The sequence below is a fragment of the Aphis gossypii genome, chromosome 2, assembly GCF_020184175.1.
Source record: "Aphis gossypii isolate Hap1 chromosome 2, ASM2018417v2, whole genome shotgun sequence".
NCBI classification, from domain to species: domain Eukaryota; kingdom Metazoa; phylum Arthropoda; class Insecta; order Hemiptera; family Aphididae; genus Aphis; species Aphis gossypii.
This window is the reverse complement of record NC_065531.1, coordinates 64,529,343-64,545,341: the sequence shown is the minus strand read 5'-3', so window position 1 is coordinate 64,545,341 and position 15,999 is coordinate 64,529,343. Positions and strand designations below refer to the sequence as shown.

The following is a 15,999-nucleotide window of genomic DNA, read 5'->3' as shown; positions in this document are numbered from 1 at the left end:
TCTTATAAAATTTATATATAACAAAAATGTACGTATGATTTTTCAACTATAAAATTACTTTCAAACTTTTGCAATTTTGAAATATTTCGTAAAAATTTTAACTTTAACGCTTATAAAAAAATTATGACTAACGATTTCTGATTTTTTTTACTATAATAAGAAACACTTATAAGAAACTTTGTATTAAATTTTTAAGTTCTTTTATCGACATTTAAAAAAATGAAAAATTTCAGTTGTTTACGAATAACTCAAAAAAAGCCATAATATTTTGAAAATGTAACTGTATATAGATAACACACTAATACAAACATTTCGTGAAATTTCCAAATATTAATTACAGTAATCAGTTTTTGAGTTACAAAAATATAAAAAAATCAGTTTTGTCGAAAACTGTTGGAAAATTCTTACTTTTGACCTCTATAACGCACCAAGGATATTCACTTTGCTATCGAATACCACCCCTGAAGTTTGAAATTGAAGCATTATATTTGACAAGTTATGCTGTACACAGACACAAAAACACACATCATTGTAAAATCAATACATTCATCTCTTCGTTCAGAATCTAAAATAATCAATTATTATCAATAATATAACTGCTCATGATTAATGATTATTAAATTGAAAATTTAATTGTGTATACATAGATAACATTAATACAAACATTTGGTAAAAATTTAAAGTATTTTCAGTGATTAGCTTTTAAGTTACAACAATACAAAAAAATCGATTTTTTGAATACTGGTTTTGCGTAAATATTCCCATTTTTCCGTCACTTTTTTTCGTTTTCCCAGATTTTTTTGAAAACTGCTGGTAACTTTTGACCTCTATAATGCACCAAAGATATTCAATTTTCCATACCATCCCTGAAGTTTTAAATTGAAGTATTATTTCGACAAGTTATGTTGTATAAAATATACACACAAAAAAAAAACACATACATTCATCATTATAAAACTAATACATTCCTCACTCTGTTCAGAATCTAAAATATCGTGCTAAACGTCCCGTAGTTGATTAAATTATCTTTTAAACGAAATTTGTTATGTCTAATACCAAGATAACAAACTTAAAATATATTTTAATAGTAAAAATTGCCCCAAACATAAAAAATAAAGTTTTTTATTTGAAGTACATATCCACGATATAAGCACATATAATATAATATTTAATTTAACCTCCCTGCTCTAGGTAAATAAAAAAATAGTGCGCGGACTAAGATGCGATTGTTGTAGTAAAATCGACGGAGCAGCTGCACCCGTGTATACGCAAAACATGTAATATCATGGCTAAAAAGGGTGAGGGTTTCATTTTGCAGTGTGACGGTATGTGAGAAAACGATCAGACTACGGTTCCCACCTATAAAAATGTCGCAACAGTCAAAATACAAATGCGAACAAGAGACGAAACTGACCCTTCGCAAGCGATGACCCCTTCCCTATTAACACATATATTGGGTTTATAATGATATAAAAAAGGGTTTATTCTACAATTTCTTCATTTTAAAAAATTTTATTTTGTATTGGCTTAACAAAATAATACCTATACAGCTATTGCTATATACATTAATTATACAATCTACATAATATCCAAATGCGTTTAAATTAATAAAACTTGTTTTTTTTCTTCAAAAATATGTGCTTTATTCGCAGATATAAAAATAATATGATTAAAAAATATATCAATGGCGCTGTTTATTCTCGTTCTAGGACAGTTTGTTCAGGTGCGCCCTAGTCACGAAGCATACAAATGATATGAGATGAAAACCAATGTACAGCCAAACCATGGAATAAATGTGTGGTATCAAATTGGTTACTTTAAATTCATATTTATCCAAAACTTCACTGCCGTCAATCAAGCATGGAACATCTGGATCTTCACTACATGCTAAAATTATTATGTATAATACATTTAAAGATTTTTGAACGTATAACAACTAATTAAGTAAAATTTAATCATATGTTAAACACATCATTATTTACCAATGTAAGTCACATTTTGCCAATGAAGAATAGTAAGCGCTTCAAACCCAAGTTCAAACCAAGATATCTTAACTACCCAATGCAGAAACCATGGTACACTCCTACAAATAATAATTCGTTTATAAAATCTTAGAACATACATTTAAAAAATTCTAACAAAATATATCTAGCAAATTGTAATTAATAAGATTATATTACCAAACGCAAAATTATGTCTAAATTATATAAAAAATAATTCTGCTTATTTAAAAATAATAATTATAACAAAAAGTTTATTTTTTATTCTTTATTTTTTAATCATAAGTAGTTAATATTGTAATACCATGTTGATTAAAAATCTTAAAAATTTTACTTTAAATATTTTTTACTTCTTGCGATTTAAAAAAAAAATGTGGTAATTAGTTAACAATCTTTTCACATATTAATATTGTTAGTTTTTATGATGTAGCAAATTAAAACTTAAATGCCCAGAAAGTATTTTATAATTTTAAATTAAATTATCTTTAAAATATCATTATATAGACCTGATATTTACAAATATTCCAGATAACATCATGATAACATTGTCGAACGGCTGGACAAATGTTAACGCCAGCGACAAAGATCCAAAAACGTTATTGAACATGTAACCTAAATGTATATAACAAATAAAAATATAGTAATTAAATCTTAAGTTGGCACTTATATTCTCTTATAATTATATATATATACAATATACATGTCAGTGTATGTTTGTTTATATGTATCATTATATATTTAAGACATTATAACATATATAGTGAGTAATATTATCAATATATATATTATGTATACTATACGTGAATACGGACCACAAGAAGTGGACACGGCCATTACCAGAATCGTGATGATTACCGTGAGAAAATATCCATACAGATCGGTTTGCATACCGGCCATGCAGTAAACGATTGTCGTGTATACCGTGGGCTCGATGATCAACGTGGGGATCTGCACGTGGGCAATTGGACAGGACAAAAAAAAATGAAAAGAAAAATGTTATAATAATAATAATACATAGTATATTAATTAATATGTATAAATAACACATCGTAATATTGTCGTCGCCGCACGTAATCTGCTCGATCAATGTACCTATAATAAAACGGTTGGTGGACAAGATACTTACGAAGGACAGTATGTTGGCGATGTAGAAGGTCGAGGCATCGTAAAGGCCTGAAGTGTACTCTCTCCTGAACAAGGGAAGTTGTGTAGGCAGTTGATTCATCACCGAATACATGGGCGTGAAAAAGTTCTCTGTGATCAGCATAAAAAATATACCCTGGACCGATTGTATGCCGACTTGGGTCTGTTGCACAGTGCCCAAGTAACATAAGCCGACCATGATGGCTATAGCCTGCAAGGAATGAAATATTTAAGTAAAAATCATAGTATGTGTTTATACGGGTGGGTTCATTTTTTAATTCATTAAAAAATTAAGTGAACATAAAAAAATGAAATTGTTTAAGTGAAAGTTACTTTTATTGATTTTTAACTTACAAAAATTATAAGTTAAGACTCATTAATGCCTACTACCTAGGTCTACATTTAGTTATAAAAATAAAGTATTAATTTATTATATTAGGTATAATGGTTTTGTATGGTACTCATTCATTAACGAGTTATTTTATAGTATTGATGAAAATAAAATTACTATTTTTTATGCTATTTGAAGAAAAGTTTACTTAAGTAGTAAAACCAATGGCTGAATGGTAGGTGTTCAAAATTTATAATTCGTGTCATATTTCATTTTAAATATATTAAATTCAATATAATAGTCAAGTCGAACAATTTTATTTTATAAATTACCTACCTATACAATTTGTAAATTATTTTATTTGCATTTACCTATCTGAAATAGTATGGTAATTATAAGGTGAAAAGAAAATTAAAAAAAAAAACAATATTCAAGGTAAGAATACTCAATCATAATGAGCCTCATTATGAGATAAAAAAATATTAAAAAAGAAGTAAAATAAGTAACTGATCTAGCTGTTGTACAATAGAAATCAAATATATCTCGTTATTGCTAGGCATTGACCATTGTAATAGATGTGTACAATGTTAATTCAATAATATACCATTATATACGAAAAAAGATTTTGAGTGAAGACGGTTTAACTTTTTGATAAACAAGGCTACTAAATAATTGTTTTAATAATAATATTAAAATTATTTTAATAAATGTTTTATATATATATATATACATCCTAATTATTAAAAAAAAAATACTAAGAATTTTCAATGTTGACATCTTTAAAGTGCTAACTATATTCAATTTCAATTTGATACAAAAAATCTCCACCGAAGTTGATAGTTAGAACAATTTGTCTATTATATAAAACATAATATTGTAAAATTAATAAATTCGTCGATTTGCTCATTATCTAAAAAACTAAATAAACGTTAAAATATATTTTTATTTTAGTTAAATAAAAAAACGGTTTGAAATTATTTTAATTAGAATCAAATATCTATGAAAAATATCTATTTATTTTGATTACAATTTTTTTTTATGAACAAAAAATAAATGTAAGTGTAATATAATATACAATTTTTTTTTAAACTTATAGTTGTTTTATTAATTAAATGCAGTCGTCGTCGCTATAATAACACGTAAGTACGTGACGTTAAACTAGGGGTTGGGTTGTAATTATATTATTATGTTCCACAATTCACAATTTCTCGTATACAAAAATAATTGTTATTAGTTATTCTTATTATTGTATAATATAATAAAAAAAATCGAATATATATTATGTAGATATATAATATAATTATGTACAAAATGCGAAAACGATTGCTTTTTTTTAAATGTCGGTACAATAACGAAACCAATATATAAATACATATAATATGTATAGAGAATGATTTAGTGAAATCGAGGAAAATTATTCGACGTGTGTTTCCCACGCTCTACGTACTTATAATATAATATAGGTAATAGATATATTGTGTTATATATATATTATATATAAAATACTTATTTATAATATTATTATATATGTCTGTGTGTGCGTGTGTGTGTATATGTGCACGGTTACGACCGAGGCGGCATTATATCGTCTGTCGGAATCCACGCCGTCACGCAGCCACGTCTTTCGAAAGAAAAAAACAGAAATGATAAACAAACGACTATGTTTCTAACACGTGAACTATAACGCGAGCGCCTAGACGAATGCGCGCGTGCGAGGCACACGTGGGAGATTATACATAATAATAAAACAAACGCGTTCATTTTATTCATAATATAATAAGAATTAAGAGTACAGTAAAAATAGTTTATAACGGCGTTTAAGAGAACCAAGAAAATAGGTAAGTTTAGAATTAAAAATAAAAACAATTTATAATTTTTGTTAGTAACGTGATTTAAAAAAAAAAAAAAATTGTTAATATTTTTCCTTATTTTGACATTTTTTATTGTCATAAACCATCGACATTATGGACCAAATATTACGAGCGTATATTATAAAACATATTAATTTTACTGGGACCTTTAATTTTAGATCATTAAACCTCAACTCTCGCTACAATCGATGTAATAATAAACGGTTTGAATTACAGTAAATTTCAATATAATGAAGTACCTTTAAAATATAATATTGATTATTATAGCTATTGATATTCATAAAAAATATTTCTTATTTCATGAAGACGATCCTTCACCTCGCTACATTAGTTGAAATATGTTATCGGGGTCACTAGTAGACAGTATGAAACGCGTCGCGTGTGCCTCTGTGGGTACAGCACTGAAGATAGCGTATACAGTGTAAAATTTACGCGCATGGAACAAGTAAACGGTGGTTAGAACTTTTTTTTATCTTATTTCTCTATACTAGATGGTCTGTTTATAATGTAAGACACCCATTTTTCAGAAACTTTTATTAAATATTACCCTATGAATTACAATATGCATTTTTAATTTCATATTCTGAAGCAGAAATAGCTTATTACTCATAAGTATTTTAAGTTTAGATAAGCAGAATCAATTTATGATTTATAGTAGGTGTATTCAACAAAGTTTATTGCATTTAATATTTATTAAAATTATCGTATTATCTGATTTCATTTACTTGCTAATAAGTAATATTTAATACACATAATATAAATGTATATTAATGTACTTTAATATGTTATATTAAAGTACATTAATGTAAAATAAAACTTATAAATAATTAAAAATTATGTTTTTTTCTCATACCGCCTACAAGATTCATTCGGTTATAAAATTCACTTTTTACTGATCCCAAAGTGAGTCTTATAAACGGTATCTACTGTACTTATAAGTTATAAATTATAACTTATTTCTTTTGTGATAGTATAAAGTTCTTATGCTCAATTATATAATGTACCTTACTTTTAACTGATCGTATAATAATCAGACGCCGTATTTGACGAAACAAAAATAAAGGTAGGTAGGTATACTGAATATTATATAATTATCAACACACTTTCTAGATCAATTTGGATTGAATTATTAGTATAACTATTTCGCATAAATAATTGAATAGGTGTTAAAATAACTTATTTTTAAAAGATAAAAACAAACAAACATTTACAGAAGATTAGGTATTGGGAATAATTGATGTGTTGAAAAAATTAACCCAAGTAGGTAGGTAGGTTATTAAAATTTATATCATAAAATATGCTGATTTACTGTTATTTTTATGAAATTCGTGTGATATTAAGTTGAATGACTTTTAATCAAATTTTTAATCTTGATTTTTATTATTAGATAATTTAAATTTTAAACACTAACGTCTATGATGAGTTACTGTACCTTGTTTTTATAATTTAATTATTGTTATTTTATTATTCAATTAAAAAATAATTATAAATAAATCATAAAATATATTCAAAACGAATTCATTTCAAATCTACCTATACGCAAAATAATTGAAAAATATCCAGGTACCTACCTAAATAGTTTTTAAACTTTTAATACCATTTCAGTCCTATATGGCGTTCTATCTATATATATAATTATAATGATTATTGAGATACTTCTATTCAACACTTTATAATTAATATAGATTCTAAATAAGAAATTTAAAAAAAAAAAAGAAAATTACTATTAACACATCAATGATATTCTTGCAACTTAGAAAATCGTGTAAAACTGTTTACTACAATAATCGTAATATAAATAAGAAATATATTATTAGCTTGCAATATAGTTGCTTACAAGTTACAATCGAACATAATATTTATTAGAACAACGTATCAAATACTCACGACTTTTTGCATAAACCTGTGAATATCAATGGTGGGGTTGCGAACTTTCTCCAGAAGATATCTTCCCGTCAGATGGTATAGTTTCACCGGCCAAAATGGCGATAAGCTATATAAAATTACGATATGGAAATATTTTAAATATTCATATAATTATTGTTATAATCTAAATATAATTGTAACATATTATAGCTTACGGAAGGATCCATTTAACTTAAGACACTCGTTATTTCAGAAAACATGAATATTTTGAAACTATTTCTTTTACACAATCTTAAGTTATTCAAAAAATATATTTTTCCATACAAAAAAATTTCTTACTATTATTTAAATTTTTACTCTTTTGAATTACAACGTAATTTTTAGTTTCTTATTCCATAACATAATATTATTCGAAGTATTTCAATCCATCAAAATTAAATTTCAAATAAGTGGTTTATTAGTAATAGTAATTATAAGTAGGTAGATATTTAAAGTTATAACTCATAAACTATACTTAGTCAAATTTCGCTTTTTATAACTAAATTACTACAATAAATATTTTGCTTTGGAATAAGGAATTAAAAATCGATGTTTTAACTAAACAATTTAAAATACAATAATGGTAAAAATAGTAAAAATAGTAAACAATATATATATTTTTTTGGTCAAATATTGAAAAAAATGTTTTTTAACGACTTAAAATTATGTAAAAAAAATTATTTTCAATAAATTAATAGTTTTTAAAATAATGAGTGTCTTGCTTTAAAAATGGATCAGCTGGTATAAGCTAGTGTCCACTACGCAATTATTACAACATACGCGACATGATAATAATATTATTATTATCAGAAACTTGTCTCTGTATACCTACCTATATAGGCATACAAACAATAATATAAAAATAGCTGTTAAGCTGTATATAGAGGTATCAGTATTATTATTGACGCGACTCGCTAACTATGAGGCTGTAATATGCTTACGTTTATTAAGGGCCTTAACCGTATGGTAATTTAGTTTCATACGCTATAACGTGGTAGATTCCTAACCTACCTATTATATTATAATATATGCATTAAGTATACATTATTGTTAAGGTTTCTTCTTCACGCATACGACAGTGTTTTATATATTAAACATTTAAACACATAGTTTGAGTTATACATTTTACTTTCAACTGTTAAAAATTTAAAATATACAAATATTTTTCATCTCGACGTCTCGAACAATGCGTGCGTTTTTCTTTTTCTTTTGTTTTTTTTTTTTTTTTTATCATCGCAAAATTACTTCAAATTGTTTTTCAATATTTACCTTTACCACGACGTAAAGTTTTATTATACAACATCAATCAATAGACTGATAAATTGAGATTATAAAGATCATAAAAGCCGAAACCTATATTCATGTAGGACAACTGCCCCACATATTGAGCTTGGGTAGGTAAGATAGGTGGTTATATATTCCTGTATGAGAAAGATTAGGTTAGAATCTCATAAAAACGTAAGTGGGTGGACTAATACAGTTAGAATTTTAAATTATTTTTAATTGATTATCTTAATATATACAATGATAAATTATTTAACAATAGCAATTAATATACAACTCACTGATTTCGAAATGCAGATAAACTTGATATATCCTGAAATTAAAAAATTGTGTACAGCTTAAAATATTGTTGAACCAAGCATAAATTTAAAAACAATGTACATCCTTTATAGTTCATACTCAATTATCAATATTATATATATAACAGTTGTAATACTTACATAGTATATTTCATTTGAAATAGCATTTTTTACTATTTCTGCATGTTTACTAGCTGCAAATTCATCACAAATTGAATTTACAGATTTGTTACTATCTGATAATGTTTTCATAATAAAATCCGCTGAGTTATAATTATCGGGACAGCGATAACCAACACTATAGTATAAAATATGATAATCAATTAATAATCAGTTATCTTGAAAATATAATCTAAATTTTATAGTAAATTCATTAAAATTTATTTATACAATAAAAGTGATTTAACAAGTGTTGAGTTAAAAAATAATTTACTTTATTATAACATTTATAAAAAGCGTTAATTAATTTGAACTTTAAAGAATATGAGAACAAAAGAAAGACCTCGAAGAAGATGGAGACAGTGTTAACAAAACATGAAATGTAATATTTCAAGAATATAGGTTAGTTTTGAAAATACCATATGACAGTCGACAGATACTCAACAGTTAGATATTTTTACACTATAAAAAGATAATTGACATATAAGGACAACTCTATACTTATGATGTACTTTGTATCATTTTTTTTTTTTTTTAATAATGATTGATTATTTGATTTTTCAAGTAAAAAGGATAATTTATGTAAGAAAATTAATTTTCGACAATGGTTTTAATTTTAAAATTCAAACACTAATTAACTAAGTGCAATATAAAAAATACTGTTACATACATTACAAAAATTTGCAATTCATTAACAGCCTATTGGCGATAATTATTTATTATAATTGAGATTCACAAATAATTTTACCTCTCAAAAAACGAAATAGCTTTATTCGGTGGTCCTGAATAGGCAATTCTTCCATCAGCTACTAATATCAACTGGTTGAATACATTTAAAAGCTCTGTACTAGGCTGATGAATTATACAAACAACTGTTTTTCCTTCATCAGATACTAATCGCTGCATAATTTTAATAACTTTTTGAGCACTGTATGAATCCAGTCCTGAAACAAAATATTTACATAATTATATAATATTTCACTGAAAGATGAAGTACAAATCATACAAACATAATAATATGTGTGTTGTTTTTTTTTAAAACAATGCTTTAAAATAATTTATCAATATATTTCAAAAAATATATACTTAAATTATACGTATCTAATTCTGTTTATTCACCTAAAATTGGTATTCCAGAATGCTAATCATACAGCTAAACCTATACATCTGTGTATATAGCATTGTAGTATGTAGGTGCAGTGATTACTTATTAATAATTAGGTAGGTACACTTAGTACAGTGTATGGTAGGCACCTCGTATATAAACCAATAAGATAACGATGACGATGAAATAACCATTTAGGTATATATATCATGTTTCTTCAATCTTTAAACGAATAAATAATAATACAATACATTTTTTCTCATAAAATGAGTTAAAAAAATTAAAATCATAGAATTAAATTAAATTCTGTAATTATAATAATTAACAAACATAGTCTATACCTAATCAGTAGTCAGTTAATTTGATTCGGCCGTATCATTAAATGAGCATACTCTGACTTATAAATTGTTTTTAATAGGTATGTATGATCAAAAGTGTAGTACTTAACTGTCTTAACTTGAATATGTTTATAATAGATATTGAAATTAGAATGTATGAAGCAGTTATATCGTAGTATATGGCCAACTACCTAGTACTATTTTGTAGTTACAATTTTCATCTCTACCAAAAATGGTTTAGAAAATTACAAAATCTGGGCAGGCTGAACTTTTAATTGACAGTGACAATGACAAAAGAAAACTTTTTAATTTATTTTAAGTTTTCCATTTCTCGAACTCAATAAAATCGAATACTTGTTTGTTTTTGATTTGATTTGGCCAATATGGCATCTAATTTTAAGATAGTCCAATAATTTTGAAATTATTTAACAGAAACTTATAAAGTTATATACAAAGGACATTCCCTCTTCTCTGTGAGTATTTAATTAGAAATTATAACGAATAATATATATTATGAATCTTTCCATTCAAAATTTTACACATATTATTTTACTATCAGCATTCGTCACTATACAAATTTATAGATACCCTAAGCTTTACAGGAGTTCGAGTTGATACATATACATATATTTAAAATATTAAATAATTGGTGATTTTTAATTTAATTTTAATGTGTATGTACCTATACAATTATTTTTTTGTATTTTATAATTTGGTAATGTCTTTTAATTTGATTGATACATTTCTTTTCAAATTATTACAGTTTGTATAGTATTGATACAGTTGTCGCAGTTATTATAATTTTCTCTATCAGTTGTATAGCAATTTGTAAAATTTAAATTTTTTGTCACAGTTCAAATGTCGAGTTTTAGAAAAAGTTTATTTTATCACAATTTACTATCTCTTATAAAATATAGATAGATATTGAACGTTATTATATAAAATTTAAACTATATTGCGGTGTTGCCAAATGCTTTGCACACTGGGCACACTCATTATATTGGTTTCTGTAATTTACACCGTCCCTCGTATGTCATGTTTATTTTAATTTTGCGAGTAACGGAGGCGCATAGTTGGAAAACGGTTTCACGATTTAAAAAAAACTTGTAAACAACATTTCATCCGTACACAGTTGGTCTAAAATATTTAAATAACATTTAAGATTTAAAAGTATGACCTATGGTAAAAACTTATTGTAAATAATCTATAGGTACATGATATAAATATAAAATATTATAATATCAGTGATAAGGACTTAATGATAATCAGCCACAGAGTTTAATCCAATTATTAATATTACATTTCTTTTATCGAAAAATATATCAATTAAACTTAAAGTAGGTAAATTAATGGTAAATTTATTATTATATTATATAATTTTTATTAACATGACATGATTGGCATGGGTGTCCGCTCCTATAATAAAATAACATTATAATGAAATCAAAACTGTTGTCAACTCATATTTGAGAAGTTAATTTTAAAATAGTAGGCTAAGACATCATGTCAACGGGAAAAGAGTCAATAAAATGTGTTTTTATGATTTTGCACTGTTTCTATAAATAAATTAATATTATACGGTAGGTAATGGAATTGTTATATTTATTTAAATAATGACAATCTACTCCGGTTTTTGTTAATAATTATAATGTATCCATGAAAAAATTAAAAATGATTACCTAAATTTATTAATTTCTCTTACCTGTTGTGGGTTCATCGCAGAATAAAAATGATGGGTCAGTAAGAAGTTCAGTTGCAAACGACACAATTTTTCTCTCACCGCCCGATAACATTATCTATACAATATAAAATACATATACATAATAGGTTTAATAAACAAGTTTGTTTTATCCTGTATTTTTGTTATACATTTTTTATTTTAGTACCTTTCCGTTTTCCCCACCAGCCCCAATTCTAGTATTGGCACATTGACCAAGACCTAATTCTTCAATAACTGCGGATACACGAGCTTTCAAATTTTTGTCAGTAGTTCTCCTGTCCAATTTCAATTTAGCCTAGATCAATGTGTTTCTATAGTCATAATTATATTACAAATCATTCAATAACTAACCATAAAATAAAGGTGCTCTTTAACAGTTAAAACTCCACAGAATAAATCTTGTTGGTACATATATCCAAAATTGTGATTTTCAAAATTTCTAACAGAAAGACTTCCTATTTTTGCACTTCCTTCAAAATCCATTTGAGCTTTAAAAATATTTAATTAAGTTATAATAACAGAATATACAATAAGAAAAAATATATATTACTAAATAATAGAAAAATTCACCTGGAAGTTTATTTGCTAAAGCAGCCATTAAAGTACTTTTCCCGGCACCGCTAAAATCGTATTGATTATTGTTAAACTTTAATTTTAATTAATAGTATTAAACGAATTTTGGTTTATACAAACCTTGGTCCCATAATGGCTACAAGTGAACACGGTGGTATGTATCCTTCAACTTGAAAAATAAATAAAATTTGTTTATTATAAACATTAAAATGCAAAATCGTGAATATAAATTATAATATATCATAACATTCATTAACATTAGGTAAGTAGATATTGTACCTATTATATTACACAGTGATATGAACTGTGGTCTATAATTTGGATAATCAGAAGACTTATAATATGTGTAGGTACTTATATATATTCCTTGTGAATAGATACCTTCTATTGGAAGCTGAATTCATTGACACACATACGCATAAACATTTCACAGCAATAAACATAATATATTTATTTTATTGTGCGAGTATAACACCGTAAGAATTCAGTTAAAATAAACTTCTAAATGTATAACCAATAACATATTATTAAGTATACCAGATACCTAAATTAACTATTAATTACAGTTATATAATAATAATCTGCAATTTAAAAATAAATAGTTTCTTATTAATTATAGGTATCAATAAAAAAAAAAAACAGTGGGTGTATTTAATAACTTGAATTACCCTTTTTAAATATATAGCATAAAAATGACCAATACTACTAATATTTAATAATTAATTAATATTTGGTGGAAAAAACAGGCACGTATACAGGGGGTTGGGGGTTCAACCACCCCTGAAAATTAATAGTTGTGTGCTTTATTTATATCATACTTCATCGATAAATATTGATTATTGTAAATTTTTTTATGAACCCCTTCCCCTTCCAAGTTAGGTTAATAACTAATCCCCGAATATTTTTTTTGTACGTGCTTGGGAAGAAAATAATGTACCTAAGTAGTGTTTTTTAACATTAATATAATAAGTTAGTAACAAAAATAGTGGATATACCTATATTTACTTGACTACTTATAATAACTATTTATTAACCAATAAATGAAATTCAATACTTGTGGTATCTTTACGTAATATGATAATATAAAATAACATTTAGTTTCTGAAACATAAAAACTGAATTTTTTTAAATTATTTTACCACCAATATATTTGAAAGCTTATTATTAAATATTCGCGTAGTTTATTCTGTAATGGTATTAATATATTATATAAATATATATTATTTTTCTCAAATAATAAAATTAAAATATGGTGACTCCACATTTAAAGATATATTATTAACTGTTATAAAAATAATTAGATCTATTATTAGACTATATTTTGTAAATGGAGAATTATAAGAAATATTAAATATTTTTCGTTGAGTTTTAATGTATTATATTAAATGCTTTTTATTTGTCTGTACAGGAAGCAAAAACTGGTAAAACCATTAAAGTTCATAAATTTACAGTGGTGAACGAGAAACTGGGATCATACAAGTATGATGTGATAACATATGGGTACAAAAATTGATTAATTTAATTTAACTTAAGTATAATTTAAGTACTAGGTATTAGTATTATAGTTGTTATTCAATGTATTTATGACTTTTAGGTACATCTTAAATAGGTAATTTATAAATTTCTAGTAAATTTAAGTAATTTAGATCAATTTATAAAATAGAAAGTTTTCTAATTGCGTTAATAATATAAATCGAAATGTATTAAATAGTGATAAACGGATTAATATATTTTAATCATCTTAAATAAGTATATGGTACATATGAATATATTTTTATTATATAAAAAAATATTTTGACTGATGTATTAATTGAAAGGATATGGAACATTTTTTTTTTTTGACTGAGAATAATAAAAAAATATTTAAAAAATTTAAAAACGCTTAAATAACAAATATTAAGTTGAGAATTTGATATAATACTAAATAAATGCTATAACTGCTACTATATAGAGCAGTATAGACTGCTAAAAATGTATGAGTGGCTCTCACAACTAACGATACCACGAGTGAATTTAAATGAAAGGAACTATTAGGTAAACACGTAGGTTTAAACTATTGTTCTTGAACTTGGAATATACTATTATATGGTAGCTATAGTAATTAGTAACTACTTAATAGTTGTACTATATAAATGTTGTAATATTTAAACTTTAACGCAGGTACGTGAACTGATTCTTACCTTTATTTAACAACAGTTTTCTAGTCGTGATGCTTGAACGCAGCCATCGGTCTTTTTTAATTATTGCGTGTACACTCAAATTTTCCCAATAGATCGGTAAACAGTTTTCATTGTATTCGCCCTAAAATATTAATGTATATAAGTCTAATAGGAGCGCGTCAGCGAAATAACATAAAACAATTTAAAATTACCCCATTGTTTGTGCGTAAATGGAGACTATTGTCGTGATCGTCAGGTGCATTTGTGTTGAAAAATACAGTATAAGTAGACGCCAAATCCATTGTTTTTTAATGTTATTTAAAAAATATATATTTTCTTTCACTAGTATGGATGGATCTTCCGAGCGAATGGTGTTTGAACTATGTGTATATCACTGAAACGACAGTTCATATAAGCCACGTAGGTGTTCAGCGTCTGAAGCCAAACACAATTAAAAAGTATCGATTGCGTTTTTGAATTATATAACAATATAGGTAGGTATACTATGTTGATCGACAAAATAAAAATCAAAAAAATTAGATAGTAGGGAACTAATTTTTTGTAAAATAGATGTCGAGTGGATGTGTAAGTCACTGTAATATATTTGTATGTGTTAAATTTAACGATAAATCATAGCATGTAAAAAACAATTCTTAGCAAAAACAGTCTAATTAACAAGCAATATTAAGTATACTTAATGATATATTTTTGTTACTATTAGAGTACCTAATCTATTTTACTATTAATAATACGATGGTAGATTTCAATAAATTTTACCGAAAACATTTTTGTACTTAAATTTTCAAGTTGAAATTTCAAATGTCTATGAAAACATATGATTGTATAATTTTTAGATTTTTTTTTTTTAGTTTAGGTGTAATGAGAATATTAATTTACAAAGTACCAACTAGATCTTACTTTCTACCAAAAACCAACCTCAGCGTTTAAAATTTAAGCATTTTTACTGCTGAATATGTAATGATAAACATAAAAATGAAAATAAAAACACAAATCATAGAAAAACCAAATACATTATTCGCTCCGCTCAAAATCTGAAATACCTAGAAACTAGAACAACCGTTAAAATATGTTTTTAACTGTACAACAAATTA

General features: G+C 25.5%; 1 protein-coding gene across 2 annotated transcripts; it reads right to left on the bottom strand.

Annotated features, from left to right (window-relative positions):
* Positions 1-242: 242 nt before the first annotated feature.
* Positions 243-15,634, bottom strand: LOC114119115 (protein scarlet-like). Of its 2 annotated transcripts, none has more exons than XM_027980589.2 (16): positions 15,100-15,628; positions 14,909-15,029; positions 12,849-12,897; positions 12,726-12,775; positions 12,507-12,643; positions 12,322-12,450; positions 12,138-12,231; positions 9,741-9,936; positions 8,975-9,131; positions 8,816-8,847; positions 7,233-7,338; positions 3,127-3,354; positions 2,813-2,948; positions 2,507-2,612; positions 1,983-2,083; positions 243-1,887 (listed from the first exon to the last, which is right to left on the bottom strand). In XM_027980589.2, the coding sequence occupies exons 1-16, from the start codon at positions 15,187-15,189 to the stop codon at positions 1,706-1,708; spliced, it is 1,914 nt and encodes a 637-aa protein (XP_027836390.2). In that variant the 5' UTR covers positions 15,190-15,628; the 3' UTR covers positions 243-1,705. The 2 variants fall into 2 exon arrangements, 1 of the variants encoding a protein (XP_027836390.2); XR_007604322.1 differs by having other exon boundaries at positions 1,739-1,887; positions 2,518-2,612; positions 15,100-15,634.
* Positions 15,635-15,999: the final 365 nt, after the last annotated feature.

Excerpts from the sequence above, each read along its gene's own strand:
- LOC114119115 (XM_027980589.2), bottom strand. The coding sequence starts at position 15,189 with ATGGATTTGGCGTCTACTTATACTGTATTTTTCAACACAAATGCACCT. Across the intron at positions 15,030-15,099 it reads ATTTACGCACAAACAATGGG|GGCGAATACAATGAAAACTG; the intron begins GTAATTTTAAAT and ends TTAATATTTTAG. Across the intron at positions 12,776-12,848 it reads GTAGCCATTATGGGACCAAG|CGGTGCCGGGAAAAGTACTT; the intron begins GTTTGTATAAAC and ends ATACGATTTTAG.